Source organism: Bos taurus, chromosome 13 (genome assembly GCF_002263795.3).
Source record: "Bos taurus isolate L1 Dominette 01449 registration number 42190680 breed Hereford chromosome 13, ARS-UCD2.0, whole genome shotgun sequence".
In the NCBI taxonomy this organism is placed as follows: Eukaryota; Metazoa; Chordata; class Mammalia; order Artiodactyla; family Bovidae; genus Bos; species Bos taurus.
Window position 1 is genome coordinate 56552672 of NC_037340.1, and position 20905 is coordinate 56573576.

The 20905-nt window shown below is 45.0% G+C and overlaps 1 protein-coding gene across 2 annotated transcripts in view; it reads right to left on the reverse strand.

Moving 5' to 3' along the window:
• CDH26 (cadherin 26) overlaps window positions 1–20905 on the reverse strand; it is a 48194-nt gene that overhangs the window by 9414 nt on the left and 17875 nt on the right. For both annotated transcript variants that reach the window (XM_059892994.1, XM_005214934.5), the window contains exons 5-14: window positions 15394–15541; window positions 13489–13655; window positions 13177–13305; window positions 11346–11531; window positions 9860–10131; window positions 5296–5438; window positions 3803–4042; window positions 2886–3107; window positions 1982–2112; window positions 289–366 (exon numbers count right to left, since the gene is read on the reverse strand). In XM_059892994.1, the coding sequence (XP_059748977.1) occupies window positions 289–366; window positions 1982–2112; window positions 2886–3107; window positions 3803–4042; window positions 5296–5438; window positions 9860–10131; window positions 11346–11531; window positions 13177–13305; window positions 13489–13655; window positions 15394–15541 (1716 nt within the window). The remainder of the gene's footprint in view (window positions 1–288; window positions 367–1981; window positions 2113–2885; window positions 3108–3802; window positions 4043–5295; window positions 5439–9859; window positions 10132–11345; window positions 11532–13176; window positions 13306–13488; window positions 13656–15393; window positions 15542–20905) is intronic.

Below are 20905 nucleotides of genomic sequence, written 5' to 3' on the forward strand. Positions count from 1 at the left end.
GTCCATTTAAAGGAAAATAATGTTTAAAGTCGTGAAGTTAGCGCTGGACGGACTGGAGTGTGGCCCTGAGCCATCCGACACTTGAGCTGGGAGCAAAGGTATGTGAGGTTGAGCAGAATTGCAGGGGCTTTGCAGGAGCGGCTGGGGTGAAAGCAGGCGAGGGGTGGGCCTGTAGGGGGACATCCCAGGATGTGGGTGGGGGAGCAGCCATGGTGTCCCCCTCGCATCGAACGGTCACCAAAGTCACCCCTCTTGTTTCAACACAAGCAGCAAACGAGCCACACTCACCTTAGCTCCCAGCTTGGCGCCCGCCTGGGCTGCGCTGATGGACAGGGCTGGCATGTGATCCCCGAGGTATGACCTTCCCTGTGGGACAGGAGGAAAGAAATATGACTAGGGCTGAAATTACAGATGGCGGCATTAAACACAGAAGACAGCGAGTAACGTCTCCCCTCTGGCATTACAGACAGCATCCTGACCCTGGAAAACAGCCTGCGCTGTGAAGCAGGAGGGCAACCCTGGCAAGCGGACGCTTTGTAATCGCTGGTCAGGAAGTGAAGTTTCTTGTTTAGCGGTTCACGTGAAGTGATGGCAACAACAAAAATCAAGCAACCAAAGAGAAAACCTCGTATCAATCAGCCTCAGCATCTCAAAACTGGTCCTTGCCCTCTTCTAAGCCTCAGTGATGGTTCTTGGGGTCACCACAGTGGGCAGTGATGTGGGGAGCCTTATCCATTTCTCACTCAACAAATATTCACTGAGGGACTCAGATGTTGAGAAGTGCTGGATTTCTTCTCTTTTAAAAAGATTTATTTATTTATTATTTCAGCTGTGCTGGGTCTTCTTTGCTACGAGGGCTTTCTCTAGTTGCTTTAGGTGGGGACTACTCTTGGTCTCAGTGCTTGGGATTCTCATTGTGGTGGCTTCTCTTGTTGCGGAGCACAGGCTCTAGGGCACATGCTCAGTAGTTGTGGCCCATGGGCTCAGTTGCTCTGCAGCATGTGGGATCTTCCCAGACCAGGGATCGAACCAGTGTCTCTCTCCTGCACTGGCAGGCAGATTCTTGACCACTGGGCCACCAGGGAAGGCCTGGATTTCTTTCCTAAGGGCTCACTGGCTTCCCCACAGAGAGGGGAGGACCCCGTGCTGTCCTGCAGACCCTCTTGATCAGGGAGTGTGTCCGATGGCAGAAAAGGACAAGGCGGGTGGAATCAGTGATGGTGTCTAGATGAAGGGAATCTTCTTGAGAGTGTGCAGTGTCCCCAGTGTGTGGATGTAGGCTGGTGTATTCACATAAGATGGAATAACAGGGAAGTGTGGACACAGTGGCAGCCTTATTTACCAATGGCTCTGATGCTGGGAGGGACTGGGGACAGGAGGAGAAGGGGACGACAGAGAATGAGATGGCTGGATGGCATCACTGACTCGATGGACGTGAGTCTGGATGAACTCCGGGAGTTGGTGATGGACAGGGAGGCCTGGCGTGCTGCGATTCATGGGGTCGCAAAGAGTCGGACACGACTGAGCGACTGAACTGAACTGAACAAGGACATAATTGGTAGCTGCTGTTAGTAATACTAGAGAAACTCACCTGAAAAATGTCATTTGCCCTAAATAAAGTTTCTCGGCCTCAGCACTGCTAACACTTGGGTGGGTGACTTCTCTGTCATGGGGGCTGTCCTGAGCACAGCAGAATGGCGTGCAGTGTCCCCCCAGTTAGTTCTATCCACCAGACACGAAAGCATCATCCGCCCCCACCATCCCGGCCAACTCTTCACTCCCAGTTGAGTTGTAACCACCAACACACCTCTAGACACTGCCAGATGTCCCCTGGGGTGGGGATGGGGGTCAGAATCGCCCCCAGTTGAGAGCCAGCGCCCTAGACAAGTGTGACGAGATGATGACATGAGGGGGCAGTGAACGAGAGCAGTATGGAGAGCCTACCACATGGTCCTCATGAGACACAGTCCAGCTCCACTACCTGGAGAGGATCGGCTCTGCTCTCCTCATTCCACGCGAGCAGGGTCTGGATGCCCTCATCCTGTGGCACAGAGGGACCCTGCCTGTTGGCTTCGGATACAAGGCGGCATCGCAGCAGGAGGAGCAGAGCGGCTATGACGAAACAAGGGAGAGATGAGATGCCAGAGCTCTGGCCAATCAGAGGTTCCCTCCCACAGGAGCCTGTGCTGCTGGCATATAACTTGGCTGGGGGCTCATGGGGGCAAGCTGAGCCTTCATCAATCTTTGCAGCCTCAGTGCTTAGCACAGCCTGGGGCACAGTAGGTGAGAGCTAACTATTTGTCAGACTGAGTAATACTATGTGACCAGTAATACTCTACTGTCTGCTTGAAAATTGAGCTTCCCTGTTAGCCTTTGCCAAGCCTGGGAGCTTGTGTACATTGCCGTCCTCAGCTATTAAAATCACCTCTGCTCTGTTGCTCAGTCATTCCTGACTTTTTGCGACCCCATGGACTCTAGCCCGCCAGGCTCCTCTGTCCATGGGATTTCTCAGGCAAGAACACTGGAGCGGGTTGCCATTTCCTTCTCCAGGAGATCTTCCAGACCCAGGGATTGAACCCGCGTCTCCTGCTTAGCAGGAGTCCATAGACAGTGGACCACTGTCCTTAAACGGCGTCTATCTCTAGGTTCCGTTGCTGTAAAGTCTGCTACTGAGCAGAAGCCCCCTTTGCCAGGCAGGCAGCCTGTCTGACCAGGGTGGAAACCTCCCATCTGAGCCTGGGCCTCCTGTGAGCCTGGGGGTCATTCTCAAAGGCACCCCGCTGACCTCGGCCACCTGCGCCCCCCACCCCAGAGGACTCTATGCCCTTGGCTTACAGCCCGGGGAGAGGAGCTGCATTCCCAGGACAGCTCCTATCTATACTGACCTGCCAGAGCCATGAATGCTACACAGAGAGGGGCCAGGGCGCCCTTCATGACCCCAGCTCTCGCGATGAGGGGCTCCGCACAGGTGAATCCATCGGGACAGGAGCAGACCCTCACGTGGACAGTCTGCTTCTGGGAAAGTCCCTGTTTGTCTCCGATGAGAAGCGGCACAGAGTAGTCACCAAGTGGAAGGCTTCTCTGCATTAGAAGTTCCACTGAACAACCTGCAGAGGGAGGGGGACCTTAGCTGCATTGATGTGTTCATTTGTTCAGCTGCTCAGGGGTTATTTCTTAATGCCTCCCTTGTGCCAGGCTCTGTAGGAAGTTTGAGGTGGCCATGACCACTCTCTCCCATGGACACCAGCTGCATGTAAAGTGGTTCCCAAGACCACCCTCAGGTTGATGATTCTCTAGAAAGGCTCAGGACTCACTGCAAACTGTCTACTCATGGCTATGGAAACAGCACCCCAGTTTTTCTTTAGGGCACCCAAACTTTCTGAACTCTTCACCCATGTGGATCAGGAGGGGCTAAGCCCAGATCGCAGCCAGGTCCAGGTGTGGGCTCAGAACCAGCCATCCAGTACATCTGCCCTCCCAACCCCTACCCAGTGTTGAGCAGGGCAGGTGGCTCAAGCCCTGTGATGAGGCACACCTTCTTGCCAGGCACCAGAGAGTCCCAGGGACTCCCAGCCACCACGCTTCTGTCTCCAAAGGAGAGCCTGGCTGCAGATGAAGGGACCACAGAGCCAAGGTCGGGAGCCATTGCCTCCAGGAAGTCCTCTGGGCACCCAGGTCTGCTGGGACACAGGCTTACCTGCCGCTTTCTTGGTGACATAAGCTAACATATTCCTCTTGGCCTGAGTGTGTGTGAGTCAGGTTTCTGTCCTTTCCCAGCCTTTCTGGCCAGTGTGATACGCACCCCTGTTTTCCCCCAGTCTCCACATGTCTTCTGTGTCTCCCCACGTGCTGTCCAGTTTGAAGGTGAACGGGTCGGAGTAGGGCTCTAGGTCGCTGTCCTCCGCCTCAATGAGGAGGGACTTATCTCCCGCAGACTGACAGACCTCCAGGTGCTGAGAGCTCAGGCGGAGTGTGGGAGCGTTGTCGTTGACGTCTGACAGGAAGAGCAGCATGGTCCCGGTTCCCGTCTGCGGAGGGACACCTGGGTGGGGAGGAGGGCGTCCCAGCAAGGTTGCTGATTAATTCCAGAGGCTGCCCCAGAACACAGACGCCTGCGAATGAGTGCTCTCGGCCTCTGCAGAAAAGAACCACTCCGCGGAGACACTGAAGCCAATTCCCTTTCAATAAGCTTTATTGCAAGGGCTGGATCTGTCTTCCTGCTCTTTTGAAAATCTGGGTAGGATAAGTTAATAAAACACTTGCTGAATGAGGGACAGTTATCGAGTAGACGATAATATCAGCCATGGAAGTTGTTAAAGCAGGAGTGGGGGCGGGGGCGGGGGCGCGGGCGGCAGCGGGGATGGATGTGATGTAGTTCTGCGGACCTCAGCTTCTATACTGGGTCCACACTGTAATCCTGGTCTGAATCCTGCACTAGAGTTTTGCAAAGTGTCACCCCTGGAGGACACTGGGCAACAGGTACTTGGGATCCCACTACCTTATTTCTAAAAACTGCATGCAAGTCTACAATGACCTCAAAATAAAAATTTATTTTTTTTTAAAACTATTCCACTGAAAAAACAGTGCCATTCATTAAAACATCCATAACAGAGTTATGGAACCCTCACCTAAAGCCAATTAGGAACACAGATTTAATATCTCCCTAAGCAACATTAATTATACAACTGTTAATTATGCAAATGGGATATACAACCATGTATGCTTGGGAATCTGGGTTCATAAGACAACTCTTATTACAAGTCTAATTTACAGATTTTCTCAAATACAATCATTAAAATTACTGGAAATATTTTATTTTTCTAGCTTTCTGCTTTGGTAGGTTTAGAAATACAGCCTTGAGAGAGAGTATAGAGAAAAGTGTTAAAACATGCTGATAAAAATGGTTGATGACAAATTTGTCCTGCACAGTCACATTTTCCTGAGCTTATAAGGCAGTCCAAGTGCAGGGAAACTGCTCATGTTTATCATATACAATTGGCTTTGACAAAGAGCTAGAGAGTTGTCTTATAAACAGATGAAAAAGATGCTGTGGTGGTGGCTGTATCCTTATCAGGCTCATCGTCTCTTCTGAATGAACACTACCCCTCTTTCTATGGCATAGCCCCCTAGTTTGCCATTTCAAGAATTATCATCAAAAATAATCATCAGTGTAGATGCACAATGATAAAAAGGTTTATATCTTTCCCAGTTGTGCTGAAAGACATTCACCTGTGTCATTTTCCCTTAGGAGCAAGAAACCATCGCCCCCTCTGACAATTCTGGGTCAGTGCTTACCATCATCAACAGCATGAGCGATGATTACGTAAATGCTGTCATTGACATGAGGAGATTCGCGGTCAACCGGCTTCACAGTGATGACCACCCCAGAGCGCTCATCTATGCTGACCCAGTTTGCAGGATCATAAGCCAGTTTGTATCTTGCAGAAGAAAACACATGTAATTTTTAAAATTAAAAAGTTACATCAAGAGACAAGTCCAAATATACCACAGCAGGCACAATTCCCCTTGTGAATCTGGGAAATTGTAAGAACCTCTGTTAGGAGTGTTTCTGGCTCTGATGAAGGCCCCAGAGACCTGAGATCCAACCAGAGTGTCAGATCAATATTCACTGAACACCAGGTGTCCTGTCCTTGTCGAGCTGCACATAACTCTGTCCACCTCGGGGAAAATTTTTCATCCTGGAAAAGAGCCAGTCTTCAGTTGCCTGCAGGAGCTGGTGGCTTCATGTTAAGCCAAGCCTGGCCGTGCAACAGAAGCACAAGACTGCATTGCCCCTGGAGCCTAGAGGATTCACACGTGGGTAATACAGCCAGGCAACATGGTTATCTACATCCTGCTTCATCTGTGTGCACCTGGTAACCATTTTAATGCGCGAGCACACCGGGCCTTCCAGAATTCCCCAAGACCTGTCAGAGTCAGATGGCAGCCATCAGAACCAAGTGGAACCATCGGAACCCAACCTACCTGCTGAGAGACCCACAGAAGGAAAGGCCTGGACCCACAGGCAAACAGAAAAGATGTCGCTCCCCAAAACATCTGAAGACTGGGGGTTTCATGTGCCTTCTCTTCCTCATCACTTAAAGGCCCTGGAAAAGTTCAGTAACTCTCCCTGTCTGATATTTGTCAAGTCAGGGTTTACAAAGGAACCAACCATACTCTAGGGACAGGAATATAGCCCTGAATCAGATTTGGGGTCTCTGTGGGTATCCCCCAGAAGAGGTCCAGGCAGGGACTAGGAGCATTGGCATCATCTTGGAGCTTGTTACAAATGCAAATCTCAGTCCCAACCCCAGACCTCAAAATCAGAGACCCCAAGGGTGAGACCCAGCAAAGCGCATTTAACAGGCCTTCCAAGTGACTCTGATTCATGCTGCAGTTGGGCCTCTTTAACTCAGCACTTGCCTGCATAGACCTGTGGTGTTCTAGAACTCCAGGTTAGCTGCACCCAAGGAGATAAGAGAGAAAACTGAGAAACAAGCTTCAGGAAATTTTTATAGTCAGTGGCATTACTGTGACCCCCAAGCACATGATCATTTTTTTGTAATTTATTTTAAAATATTTTATGAAATTGTTATTCCACAGTGAACTGGTAATTTTAAAAAGCAAATCTGGTCCTTCTCAATGGTTAAGTCGAGAAGCATTCTTCTAAGGAAGAATCTCAAACTCTAGTGCCCACAGGGGTGTCCCGAGCAGGTGCAAGAAATGAGCAAAGCTGGTCGGATAAGGATTGATGTCAGTTGATGAGCGAGAGGTCAAAGGGACCTCTCCCCATGCCCCCGATGATCATGACCCCATTGGACACTGACTCAGTAATGCCAAATCTTCCTCTGTTTCAAGAACATTCAGATAATTCAGGTTGTTAGCATACTCTTGATTTTTAAATGCTGGCAGCTTTATTATCTCTTTCTTTTTATTGCAGTAAAGTACACATAACATACAATTTACCACCTTCACTGTTTTAAATTGCATTTCAGTGGGATTAAATATTAATTCATCACACTGCTATGCAACCATCACCACCATCCATCTCCACAGCTCTTTTCATTCTTGTAAAATTGAACTCTGTGCCTACTAAACAATAACTTTCCATTTCCCCTCCTACCAGCCCCTAGAAATCACCATTATATTTTATTTCTTTATGAGTTTTGACTATTCTAAGTACCTCCTATAAGTGGAATTGTACAGAATTTGTCTTTTTGTGACTAGTGCATTTCACTTAGCACAATGTCCTTAGGGTTCGTCCATGTTGGAGCATGTTGCAGAATTCCCTTCATTTTTAAGGCTGAATAATATTCCATTGCATGTATGGACCACGTTTTGTTTTCCCATTCATCATCAATGGCTCCCTGGCTTGCTTCCACATTTTAGCTATTGTGATTAACGCTGTTATCAACATGGGTGTACAAGCATCTCTTTGAGGCCCTGTTTTCAGTTCTCTTGGGCATGTACCCAGAAGTAGAATTGCTGGATCATATGGTAGTTCTATTTTTAATTTTTTGAGGAACTCCGCTACTGTTTTTCTCAGAGGCTATACCACCTTCTATTCCCATCAGCAGTGCCCAAGGATACCAATCCCTCCACATTCTCCCCAACGCTTGTTTTCCATTTTTTGGTGTTTTTTTCTTTAGTTGGAGGATAATTGCTTTACAATGTTGTGTTGTTTTCTGCTGTACAACAGTGTGAATCAGCAATTGAACTGAGGTGGTTCAAATCTGATGAACCTAGAGGTTGTTTTCTGGGGTTTTTTGATGAGTGTGAAATGGTATCTCACTGCAGTTTTGATTTGCATTCCCCTCATGATTAGTGATGTTGAGCATCTTTCGTGTGCTTGTTTGCCACTTGTATCCTCTTTAGAGAAATGTCACAGTTTTTGTCCGGTTTTAGATGAGGGTGTTGTTGTTGCTCTTGTTCAGTTTTTGAAGTTCTGTATATTTTATGGATATTAATCCCTTATCAGATGTATGACTTGCCAGTATTTTCTCCCATTCTGCCTTTGTACTCGGTGGATAGTGTCTTCTGATGCAAAAAAAAACGTTTCGGTTTTCACGAAGTCTGATTTGACTTATCTGCGCCATTGGTGTCATTTCCAAGAAATGATCACCACATCCAGGGTTGTGAAGTTTTGTCCTAGGTTTTATTCTAATAGTTGTATTATTTTAGGTCTTACATTTACTTACTTGATCCATTTTGAGTTAATTTTTTTAAACGTATTTATTTATTTTTGGCTGTGCTGGGTCTTCGTTGCTGCTCAGGCTTTTCTGTTAATTGCTGCGAGCAGGGGCTACTTTCTAGTTGCGGCGCACAGACTTCTCATTGCAGTGGCTTCTTTTGTTGCTGAGCACAAGCTCTGGTGCACGAGGGCTTCAACAGTGGCATCCGCCTCTAGAACACAGGTTCAACAGTTGTGATGCATGGGTTTAGTTGCTCCACTGCATGTGGAATCATCCCGGATCAGGCATCAAACCCATGTCTCCTGCATTGGCAGGCAGATTCTTTACCGTTGATCCAGCAGGGAAACCCTTGAGTTAATTTCTGTATATGGTGTTAGGTTTTCTGTTTATGTCTTTGGATATCAAGAAAGCCTCTTGAAGATAACACAGAGTCAGATCATGTGTTTTTATCCGTTCTGCCAAGCTCTGTCTTTTAATTGGAGAGTTTAATCTTTGTATGTCTAAATTAATTACTGATGAGAAGGGAATTCATGTCTGTTAATTTTTCACCCACCCCGGCTCTCACAGGCTGTGTAACCAGTTCCAGTGAGAGAGGCACAGCTGCCTTGCATGGGGCTGGATGTGAGGGAGGTACTGAGCTAAGAGCCGAGATGAACCGCAGTGAACCATGGTTTGCACTGTCTTCCCTGGAAGTTGCAATCCTTCCACAGATTCCTGAGTTCCAAATTCAGTCCATCAGACAAATTCTGCCAGCACCGTCATGGTCCGGATGGGGAGACCGATTCCTGGCGCTTTCCACTCTGCCACCTTCCTGGGGACTGTGGCAACTTCATTTTTAAAAAACAAAACACTAAGCTATCCAAGTATCCATCAACAGATGAATGGATAAACAAAACGTGGTATATACACACAGTGGAAATATTATTCAGCTTTAAAAGGAAGGAAATTCTGGCACATGCTAGAGCATGAATGAAACTTGAAGACACTATGTATGCTAAGTGAAATATGCCAGTCACAAAAGGAAAGTCTGTGTGATCCCATTTATATGAAGTACTGAGAGCAGTCACATACATAGAGACAGAAAGTAAAATGGTTGTGCAGGGTCCTAGAGGTGGGGGAGAATGGGGTGGGTTATTGGTTACTGGTTGCAGAGTTTTAATTTGGGGAAATGAGACGGAGGAGAGATTTTGCAGATGGGTGGTGGGAAGGAGCAATGTGCCATACAGTATAAATGTACTCAAAGTCCCTGAACCACACACTTGAAACAGTGAGAGTGGTAAACTCTATGTACATTTTGCCACAATTGAAAACACTTCCGCTGGCCAGAAGCCACAGGGCTGCCAGTTTACAGCATTTGGTAAAGAGGGACTAGAAATACATAACAAATTATTTTAATACAGGAAAAAGACTGTAAAATAATTTTGTGCTCTATGCAAAGGAAATGAACACGTGAATTCCTCCCACGAGGATCAGAGGACACTACAGAAGGAAAACAGCATTGAACCTGGGCTAGGGGAGTTCTGGGGTGGGTGACTTATGGCATTTTCCCAACTGGGATGGAGTCGCCCTCAGGAGCACATAGAAGGAGCCAGTTTCGAACAGGAACCCTCTCCAGCACATGGCTAATTCTGCATGAACTCCCACCCTTCCCACTCCAGTCTCCCCACCTTATCTGGCCGGCGGCGGTTCTATCTGGATCTGTAGCGTTGAACATTCCCAGCTGAGTCCCCGGCCCTGCGCCATCGACCTCACTGACGATGAAGGTCCCCGGGTGGAAGGTGGGCGGGTCGTTGACATTGGTCACCCACACACTCACGGTGGCGCTGGCCGAGGCCTGCCGGGGCCTCTGCAGCTGCCCCGCATCACACGAGAAGAGTGGCTCTTCGTTCTCCACAGCCACGACCAAGTTCCACTCTGCCTGAGTCTCATGGTCCAAAGGCTGCCACCCCAGAGAGAAGGTTTCATTAGTCCCCGCGGCTCTGCCGGCCGGAGGGAGCCTCTCAGCATGAGTTGTCACTGCTAACCCAGCGCCTGTGGCTTCTGTGCTTCATTTATTATTTACATTGTCTTTGATAATGATCAAAAGACAGTTGTCAGCCCATTTTCAAATCATTTATAGAGTTCTTTTTTTTCCCCTCCCTCCTCCTGGTTGAAAAGAGCCACCATCAGTCAGAGGGTAATGAAAAATGCAACAAAAACCATAACCTAATGAAACATTAATGTGACAACTCTCCTGCAAAAACCCAGTGGTGCTTAGGGAAATATGGATATTAATGATCATAGCTATTCAGGGGACAAAGTGGTCAGTGACTTAAAAGGGTTGAAAGACTAGGAATATTTGGGAAATCCAGCCCCAGGCATTTGGCATGGAAAACCCACAGAGCCCTGCTATTCACAGCGTGGTATGTCCCCTCAGCATCATCCGGGAGCTTATTACACTGACAAGCAGAATCGGCCCCACTCCAGATATATTCATTCAGGTCTGCCTTTGAAGCTGAGCCCCAGGCTGACTCACTTGCACTATACCAGAGGCACTGGTCATTCTAGGGTCTATCGAGAGCAATTAAGACTAAAGGCACTGGAGTCAGACTGCTCCAGTCAGAACCCCTACTCCAGTCATGTGACTTTGTGAAAACAACCCAGCCTCTAGTTTCCTCATCATTAAATGAGATAATAATACTTTATTGCAGGGCCAACTCTCTACTAGGCACAGCAGGCAGAGTGTCAGGAGCCCACAGTATTTTTAAAGGTTTGTGCAAATGTTCCAATTTCTTTTAAACCCAGAAGAAAAATGAACTCATGGGGTTCGAGAAAATGTCGTAAATTATTTTATCACATCAGGAGAAAGAAACATGTTAGGGACTACATAAACCTACTAAGTTTTGTCTAAAACAGACCCAAAGAATTTAATGTTGAAGTAACTGGTCATATCAAAAATAATCTTGAATACTGATATGATTTTGATGGGAGGAGCCATGAAGGCAAAGAGCTGAGGATCCATGCAGCCCTGCGTTCCTCACTAGCCATGGTGACTTGTGACCCAGCAGTCCATGTGCTCAGAACACATAGATCATCTGTTGGCACCTACTTCATTGTCAGGAGTCCTACAGAAAGGGCCTCGGTATCTACAGCCACCTGCTCAGACGCATTTACCTTGATAATATTTAAAATCCCTTCATTGGTCTCAGGATCTGTTGAAATGTGAAAATGTCCCTCTTCGTTGCCATTCGTTATGTTGAACTTCACTCTCCACGCTGCTGTAGATGGTGAATCACCATCTTGAACCCCGAGACGTAACACACCCTGGCTGGCCCAGCCTTCTGAAATCTGAACGTTATACTGAGAGAGATGATCATCATTGTCGTGGAGAAAAAGAAACACAGTCAGAAAAGAAAACAGAGAAGAAGAAAGAAAACGTAGAGAGACAACAACTTGGATGCTTCTCCTATGATTGAACTTGACCACGAAGGATCTGGAAGTCTGTTACAGCAGAGAATGTGTCAACAACGAATATCTCGTCCCTGTGACTGGATATCCAAATAACTGAAGAGCTGCATAACTTTAAAAGTGCACTTCTATCCAATGCAAGGCACCACTTCTAGAATAATAGTACACACCTTATTTTATGCTGCCTACAAAAATCTAACTCTACTAAAATAGTGCTCTTATGTATTTTAATTAAGGTGATAATCTTTCTAATACATAATAGATCTTTAAAATACCTCCTTATTCAATACTTTTGGTGACAAGATAATTTCTCCAGCACATCAAAATAACAATGTGTATTTTTTCCAGCCCTACTTTCGAGAGTACAGCTTTTTACTAAGTCGGGGAAGGATTTTGAAACAAGACTCAGATATAATAAATATGTTTCAGTTATTACATACTGTTAAGTGAGGTGCTTTCATTGGAAATATTTAAACTTCTGTTTATACAATTAATTTTCTTAAGTGGCACTTACAAAAAATAAGTGTTTGTAGCATTTGTTTATTCAACAAAGACTGTTGTGTACCAGATTCTGGTTTAGATGCTGTGAACAAAACAGCAAAAATCCCATCCCCAAGGAGCTGAGAACTGAGTGTATGTATGTTGGGGGGTTAGGTTGGGATTTTTTTTTTTTTTTTTCAGGTTGGGAATTTAACCAGGTCATCAGAAAAGACCTCCCTGAGAGGGGTCAGAAGAAAGACAGAAATACAATGGACGTTTTCCTCTTAAAAATTCATATGGAAGAGTGAAAAATTAAGAAACTAAAAGCAGATCATGACTGGTTTTTATTTCCTCTCTTAGCAATCTTCTGCATTTTAAGTGGTTTCGTATTCCCAAACTGATTGGGACAGTGAGTGCCAGCACCTTCTTTAAGCCTGAGGATCTAGCAGCCTGTGAAATCTTGTATGGAGCCCAATATATAAACCAGGTGAGCTGGGGAAAGCCTGGCCTGAGTCTGCCTGCCCATCTTATTTCAGAGCTCCGAACATTGTGGGTCAGGCTTGGGACAATTGGGCATGGTGGCAGCCAATTCTGATTGTCACGACTTGGGATGCTACTGGCCTCCAGTGGGCAGAGGTCAAGGATGCTATTGTTCAACATGCTACAGGTCACTGGGCAGCCCCTCCCCACCCTCCCTGTGCCCTTCCTCCATCTCCAAAACATCATCAGTGTGGAAAGTGAGAGGCCCTGAAGTGGATGGAGCCTGGATCCTCTGTCCTCCCCGAGCCTCAGCCTTCTTATTTGCAGGATGGAAAACGCAGCAGCTACAATCAGTGAAAACCTAGGGATTCCTGTCAATACTCTGAACATCGTTCTGGCACAAAATAGTAACAAATGTAGGCTCACATGATTGCTATTAACTGGTTCCCTATCAATGCAGTTGACTTCTTGATTCTAAGCTGAAGTTATTTTGGAGATTGCCTGTATCTTGGGTGATGGAGGAATTCCCTCAGCAAACAGAGCCTGGGGCATGGAGACTGTTCGTGAGGGGACTTACGTGGTCCTGGGTGAACCTGGGCATGTGGTTGTTGCTGTCTTGCACGTGTACATGAACAGTGGCTGTGGATGACAGCGGCGGGTTGCCACAATCCCTCGCTTCAATGAGTAGTGTAAACCGAGGCGCCATCTACACAAGGAGGAAAAGGTAGGTGAAACCTTTCAAACGCAGGAAAAGGAAATCTAATACAGAAATGTTCCATTTTAGCAATTTCAGTAGCCAGTCTAGCCACAGAGGGTTTCCCACTGCAAATGCAAATGCTCAGAGAGGGAGAACCCATTTTATTTTCCAAAGCAATAAAGTGCACATAACCTCATAATCTAAGCATCCTGACAGTCGCACTTCTCCACTAACACGGTCAATCCGGAAACCACTCTCTCTCAGTACGGGTGTTTGAGAAACAAGGAAGTAAAGCACTTGAGAGTTTGGAGTATTTTCTTGATCCAGATCCACTGCTGACATCTGAAAAACAGGTTGACCTGGAAAGAATTTTTTAAATTGTTACTATTGGCCAACAGCAGCCTATCCAACCAGTAGAAGAATGATTCTTTGCTGAATGGCACTGGGGCTTACACCAGAACGGATTGAGTACGTAAATATAAAGGTCAAGCTATAGACATACTAGACAAAGTGAAGAGGGATATTTAAATCGTCATAAGGTCAAGAAGGACTTTCTAATCATGATTGCAAATACAGAGGCTTAAAGGATAAAATCAATAGATCAATTTTTAAGTGTGTGGCAAAAAAAAAACAAAACTATAAACCAGGAAAATATATTTGGAATACATGTTGGCAGACAGAGACATAGACATTCTTAATGTCAAAGGAGGAGGTTGAAGTCAAGAAGAAAAATGACAATGACGCTAACAGAAGTGGACAAAGAAAAGAAACGAGCAACTGACAAGGGAACTAGAAATGGCCAGGAAAGTTATCACATGTCCAAGCACTTGGTAACTAGAGATGAACAGTACACTAAGCCCTGTCATATGCTGCTGGGCTGTGGATAAATTGCAACACGAAAGTTGTGTGTGTGGTTTGGAGCAGCAATTCTACCTGTCTGAATTTGTGCTAAGTAGGCAATGCTTGAATGGCACACGCTTCTAGCTCAGATATGTTCACTGAAGCATGTTTTGTAAAAATAACAAAATGTGACAATGAGATGTAAATGTGCAACCAAAGAAGATTGGTTAAAAATCTTAAAGCACATCCATAAAATAAAATATGACACACAAGATGCTCTAGGAGAATACTGTTAGGTTATAAACAGTAAAATTGCATTTTTAAAGAGAAAACTCTTAAATATGCACACATGAAAAGATGTGCTCATATATTTGTGTGTGTGTGTTAGTCACTCAGTTGTGTTTGACTCTTTGTGACCCCTTGAACCATAGTTCACCAGGCTTCTGTCCATGAGATTCCCCAGGCAAGAATCCTGGAATGGGTGGCCATGTCCTTCTTCAGGTCATATATTTATACATATGTAATATAAACACATATACATTTTGTACTATGATAAAGATGAAAAAAATATGTAGATATACAAATATACATTTGTAATGATGTGTATAAATCTGTGAATATATACACACATATAAATGTAACATGCCATGTGTGTATACACACACACATATGTAAGGTGCAAAGAAAAATATTGAAAGAATATAAACGAGAATATTAACAGTACTTATCTCTAATTGGTAGCATTAAAGATGCTTCCTATTTTAGTCTTTTTGTTTCTTGGAATTTTCCAAATTTGCTAGAGACTTTTGCAAAATAAATAATGCTTTTTGTTATTCAAATAGATGCTCATTTTAATGAGGATGGTTCAGGTTTCAAGACTCACAGAATCCTAGGTCAGGAATTTTAGATGCCATCTTGCTGCCATTTTACAGATGTTTACAGATGAGAATTTCTCAGGGATATGCAGGATCCCACCACCCACCTCTGCTTCTTCTTCCTCCGTTCATTTATTTTAGGTTGATATTTACGGATCAGCTCTTCCAACTGACAATTTCCACATCATTTTGCTGCTGATACAAAATGAAGCGTGGAGACCTCATGGCATTTTGCTCTCATCCAGGGCCTGTGACCTTTGGGATGTGAACAGTGAGAGGCCTCCCTGAAGACAAGTAGGACTGAGGCGCCCTGTCACTACAGAAGCTGGAAAACCTTCACGGCACAGAGAAGACAGGGACCCCTCAGCCCCACCTTGTATACCTGCAGCGTGGTCCTCCTTCACACTGATGTTAAATTCCTTCTCAGGGAACTCAGGAGCATGATCATTCACATCCTTGATCCTTATGTTGACAATCAAGGATTTATCTACGATGTGTCCTGTTAAGCGATTGGCAACATCAAAATAAACCTAAGAAGCAGAGAAACCATATTACTGTTGCAGAACCATTGATTTGGTGGCATGAATCCCATCCCAGTCAGTAATACTGTGTATCCTGCATCGGTGTCCTCCATAGACTGAAAGTTCCTGAAGGCAGGGGTCACAGGCTCTCATTCACCCTGCGACCCCAGGGACTGAGCATAGACTGGGCACTCAACAAGTGTTTGTAGGACAGATCAATGAGCTGACTTGAAAAACTACTTCATTCATTATTATTATTAATAGTAGGTTCAAATCTCAATTTCTCCACTTGTATCAACATAGGCAAGTTGTTATGAGCCTCAGTTCCTATATACTATATGTCTTGTAATGAAAAGTAAGCACACTATTGAATACTGGTGAAACGTTGCAGAGAGAAAACACTTAAGCTTTAGGGAGAGGGAACATTTAAAAGCAATTAGGACTAGGGATTCCCTGCAGCTCTAGTGCTTAGGACTTAGTGCTTTCACTGCCGTGGGCCCAAGTTCAGTCTTTGGTCAGGGAACTGAGATCCCCGCAAGCCCCACAACCAGTAAATAAATAAACCAGGACAGCTACGGGCTTCCTTGATGGCTCAGTGGGTAAAGAATCTGCCTGCAATGCAGGAGACATAGGAGATGAGGCTTCAATCCCTGGGTTGGGAAGAGCCCCTGGAGGAGGGCACGGCAGCCCACTCCAGCATTCCTGCCTGAAAGATCCCATGGACAGAGGAGCCTGGTGGGCTACTATCCAAAGGGTCTCAAAGAGTCCAACATGAGTGAGCAACTAAACACACACACACACGCACACACACACACATACACACACACATAAACACGTAGAGTATAATAAGCTAGAAATCATTAAGAAAGATAATTTACAACCCCAAGTGTTTGGAAGTTAAGCAAAGCATTTCTAAATAACGTACAGATCAAAGAAGAAATCACAATGGAAATCAGAAAATATTTTGAACTGAATGGTAATTAAAACACAACAAATCGAAATGCATTTTCCTCTCATCATTCAAATATCAAACTCAGATTTTCTCTTCACGCTTTGATTCTGTAGAAGCCAGCAGCTCACTAAAAGCTTGCAAAATGATTGTTTACAGACACCCAACCAGTTCTGTGTTTGGCAATAGGGATTTTTGAGGTTTGCCTGTGCTATAACTTCTAGGTCTCAAATTCCCTGTTGAAAGCATGTTACCAAGACACTTTTGCCTGAATTATATTCTGCTTACACAAAATGTTTAGTGAAATAAACATGCGGTTCTTTTATTCTTCACATCAAAGGCTTGGGTGTGAAGAAGTAACCGGAAGTCTTTCTGACGGTGTGGTGATGTAAAAGTTTCTGCTTCAGTAGCATTCCCGGAGACTTCGGAGTCTTGCAAAACTCAACTCACAGTGAATCATGTTGGAGAAGTATTTATGGAATGAAAGGTAGAAAGAAAATAAGCCACACATTTGCCACCGACAAAGGAACAAACATGGCGAAGGCGTCATTGATCTGAGGGATCATGATCTCACAAGGTCTTGTTTATGTCCCTGATTTGTGCCCCATAACAGAATCACTGTCAAAAGCAGAATGCTCATGGGCCAGGTCCCTCATTCTGCCTCAGCCAAATCACATCTGTAAGAGATTCAGGAACTGCATCATCACCCACTTACACAAAACAGCTGTTATATGTGGAAACCAACAAAAGGCAGCCTGAACCACAAGAGCCTTGATTCTGTTTTTTTAAAATAACAGTACCCATCCCAGCACTGACTAATGATTGCTTGCTGGAAAGGGCATTCTCTGGAACTGCTGAAGATGTAAATGAATGGAAGCATCTTGAGAGGACAAGTGTTCTTACACGACCCCCGCCGCAGAGCTCCTCCCATCATTCTGCTCTGAGCAGATGCTAAAATTGGTGTGCATGCATGCGTGCATACATGCGTGTGTGCAAAGACAGCTGAGGTGCCAGTGGGAATCCTTGGGTCCTTCTGTCTCCTTGAAAGCCAGTTACACCCTGTTGTTACCATATTTTTTGCAAATGATTATGTAAAACTGTGCATGCATGCGTGCTAAGTCCTTCAGTCAAGTCTGATTCTCTGCGACCCTATGGGCTGTAGCCCACCAGGCTCCTCTGTCCATGGGATTCATCAGGCAAGAATACTGGAGTAGGTTGCCGTATCCTACTCCAGGGGATCTTCCTGAACCAGAGATCAAACCCACATCTCTTGCATCTCCTGCATTGGCAAGCAGGTTCTTTACCACTAGCACCACCTGGGAAGCCCCATGTGAAGCTGTAAGCACACACAAAATATTAAATATAAAAACATATAAACAAAAGCAACGTTTTTAAGTCCACTCCTGAGGACATTTAGAGAGCATCTTCCTCAAATGGTTCATTCAGGAGGGTGGTCTGTGAGATTGCCTCAGCACCAATGAGGCAGTTGGTGCCAACTCTTGAAGGCAACAACAACAGACTGGTTCCAAATAGAAAAAGGGGTACATCAAGGCTATATATTATCACCCTGCTTATTTAACTTCTATGCAGAGTACATCATGAGAAACGCTGGACTGGAAGAAACACAAGCTGGAATCAAGATTGCCGGGAGAAATATCAATAACCTCAGATATGCAGATGACACCACCCTTATGGCAGAAAGTGAAGAGGAACTAAAGAGCCTCTTGATAAAAGTGAAAGAGAAGAGTGAAAAAGTTGGCTTAAAGCTCAACATTCAGAAAACTAAGATCATGGCATCCGGTCCCATCACTTCATGGCAAATAGATGGGGAAACGTGGAAACAGTGACTGACTTTATTTTGGGGGGCTCCAAAATCACTGCAGACGGTGATTGCAGCCATGAAATTAAAAGATGCTTACTCCTTGGAAGGAAAGTTATGACCAACATAGACAGCATATTAAAAAGCAGAGGCATTACTTTGCCAATAAAGGTCCGTCTAGTCAAGGCTATGGTTTTTCCAGTGGTCATGTATGGATGTGAGATTTGGACTATAAAGAAAGCTGAGTGCTGAAGAATTGATGCTTTTGAACTGTGGTGTTGGAGAAGACTCTTGAGAGTCCCTTGGAATGCAAAGAGATCCAACCAGTCCATCCTAAAGGAGATCAGTCCTGGGTGTTCATTGGTAGGACTGATGTTGAAGCTGAAACTCCAATACTTTGGCCACCTGATGCGAAGAGCTGATTCATTTGAAAAGACTCTGATGTTGGGAAAGATTGAGGGCAGGAGGAGAAGGGGACGACAGAGGATGAGATGGTTGGATGGCATCACCGACTCAATGAACATGGGTTTGGATGGACTCTGGGAGTTGGTGATGGACAGGGAGGCCTGGTGTGCTGCAGTTCATGGGGTCTCAAAGAATCAGACACGACTGAGCAACTGAACTGAACTGAACTTGAAGGCAAGGATTTAAGGGACGACGCACCACTGTCTTAGTCACTTATCTTTAGGGCAGAAGAAACAGAAAGTGTCTCAGAGACCACATCAGAGGGCTCCAGCAATGACCCTGCTCCCTGAAGAGTGAGCAGTTCTCCAGTATCACAAATGCATCTGTCGTGTCAGGAAGATTTAGAGACTGTTCATGCAGAGAAATTACTGTTCTTGCACGAGGTCAAAATGTTTAAATGGAATCCTTAATTTTCATAAAATTTAATAAATTTCTAGCCTATGTATGTTGACAATAGACAGTACAAATGCTTGCAAGGACATAGATGCAAGGAGGTCACCTCTGTGGAATCAGATCAGAGAAGAAATTTGGGAGTGAGGAGAGGTTTTTAATGACTATACCATTAACATAAATAAGTAAATAAATTCTTATAGAGTTTTAAATTCCATAAGAAGCCTTTATTAGCTTTACACCTAAAAAGTAAGATAAGCAACAGGAAAGAATCATTCACTACTTGTGGGAATGCAAACGGTGTAGCTACTTTGGAAGAACAGTTTGGCAATTTCTTTCAAAACTAAACATACTCTTACCACACCATCCAACAATCATGTTACATCCTGAACATGGATGTTCAGTTTTATTCATAATCATCAAAATTTGGAAGAAATCAAGATGGCCTTCTGCAGGTGAACGGATAAACAAAGACCGGTACATCCACAGTATTCCACAATGGAATATTTTTCAGCAATGAAAAGACATGGAGGAAGCTTCAGTGCATATTGCCAAGAGAAAGAAGACAATCTTGAGCAGGTGACAGACTGCACCATTCCAACCCTATGATATTCTGGAAAAGGCAAAACTATGCAGACAGTAACAGGATCAGCAGTTGCCAAGGGCTCCGAGGAGGGGAAGGAATGAATAGATGGAGCACAGGGGAAACTTAGGGCAGTGAAGCCATGATGGCAGAAGGGCGGGTACATGGCACTATACATTCCCAAAACCCAGAGAACGTACAGCACAAAGAGTGAATCCACGCGTAAAAGATGGGCTTCAGTTAATGATTATGTATGACATTGGTTCATCGATTGTAACAAATGTCCTATAGTAATGCAAAATATTAATAATAGAGGAAACTATGGGATGAGTGGGAAAGTGAGGAGGTATATAGGAACTCTGTGCATGCATGCGTGCTATGTCCCTTTAGTCATGTCTGACTCTCTGCGACCCCATGGACTGTAGCCCGCCAGGGTCCTTTGTCCATGGCATTCTCCAGGCAAGAATACTGAAGTGGGTTGCCATAGCCTCCTCCAGGGGATCTTCCTGACCTAGGGGTCAAACTCGCATCTCTGGGAGGTAGATTCTTTACCACTGAGTCACTGGGGAAGCCCATAGCAATTCTGTACTTTCTATCTATTTTTCTGTAACCCTAAAGTGGTTCTAAGAAATAACATCTATTAATTTTAAAAAAGGGCCCCTGCTTGCAAAATAAGGCATACGCAATCATATATATATACATATATATATGTATGTGTATATATATATATATATGTATATGTATATAAAGTAGGTCTACTCTGACTTGCTACTGAATCTCTCATTGCTTTAGGAAAAATGGTGATTTTATTTGTTGAAGAGTGAAAAGCTTTTGGGGAGTCCACAGAGAGTCAGAAGGAGCACCAAGGAGCTCTCAAGCAGATGATCCTTTACAGTGGGAATGCTGGTTTCTCCTCTCAAGGGGCCTCTGGTGACCAGATGCAGAGCCCTGCTCAGGGACGATAAGTATGGGGTTTATGGCCAGAGAAGAAGCTCCAGTGAGGCCCAGGGAGGGTGGACTTGCCCGGGGCCTGGCTGAGCCCTTACATAAGTCAGCTCCTTTCTTCTTTCATAAGTCCTGGAGGGAGGCTCCCTTGTATTCCTCCTCTGCAACATTTTAAAAATATATTCATTTATTTGGCTGCAGTGAGTCTTAGTTGGGGCACAC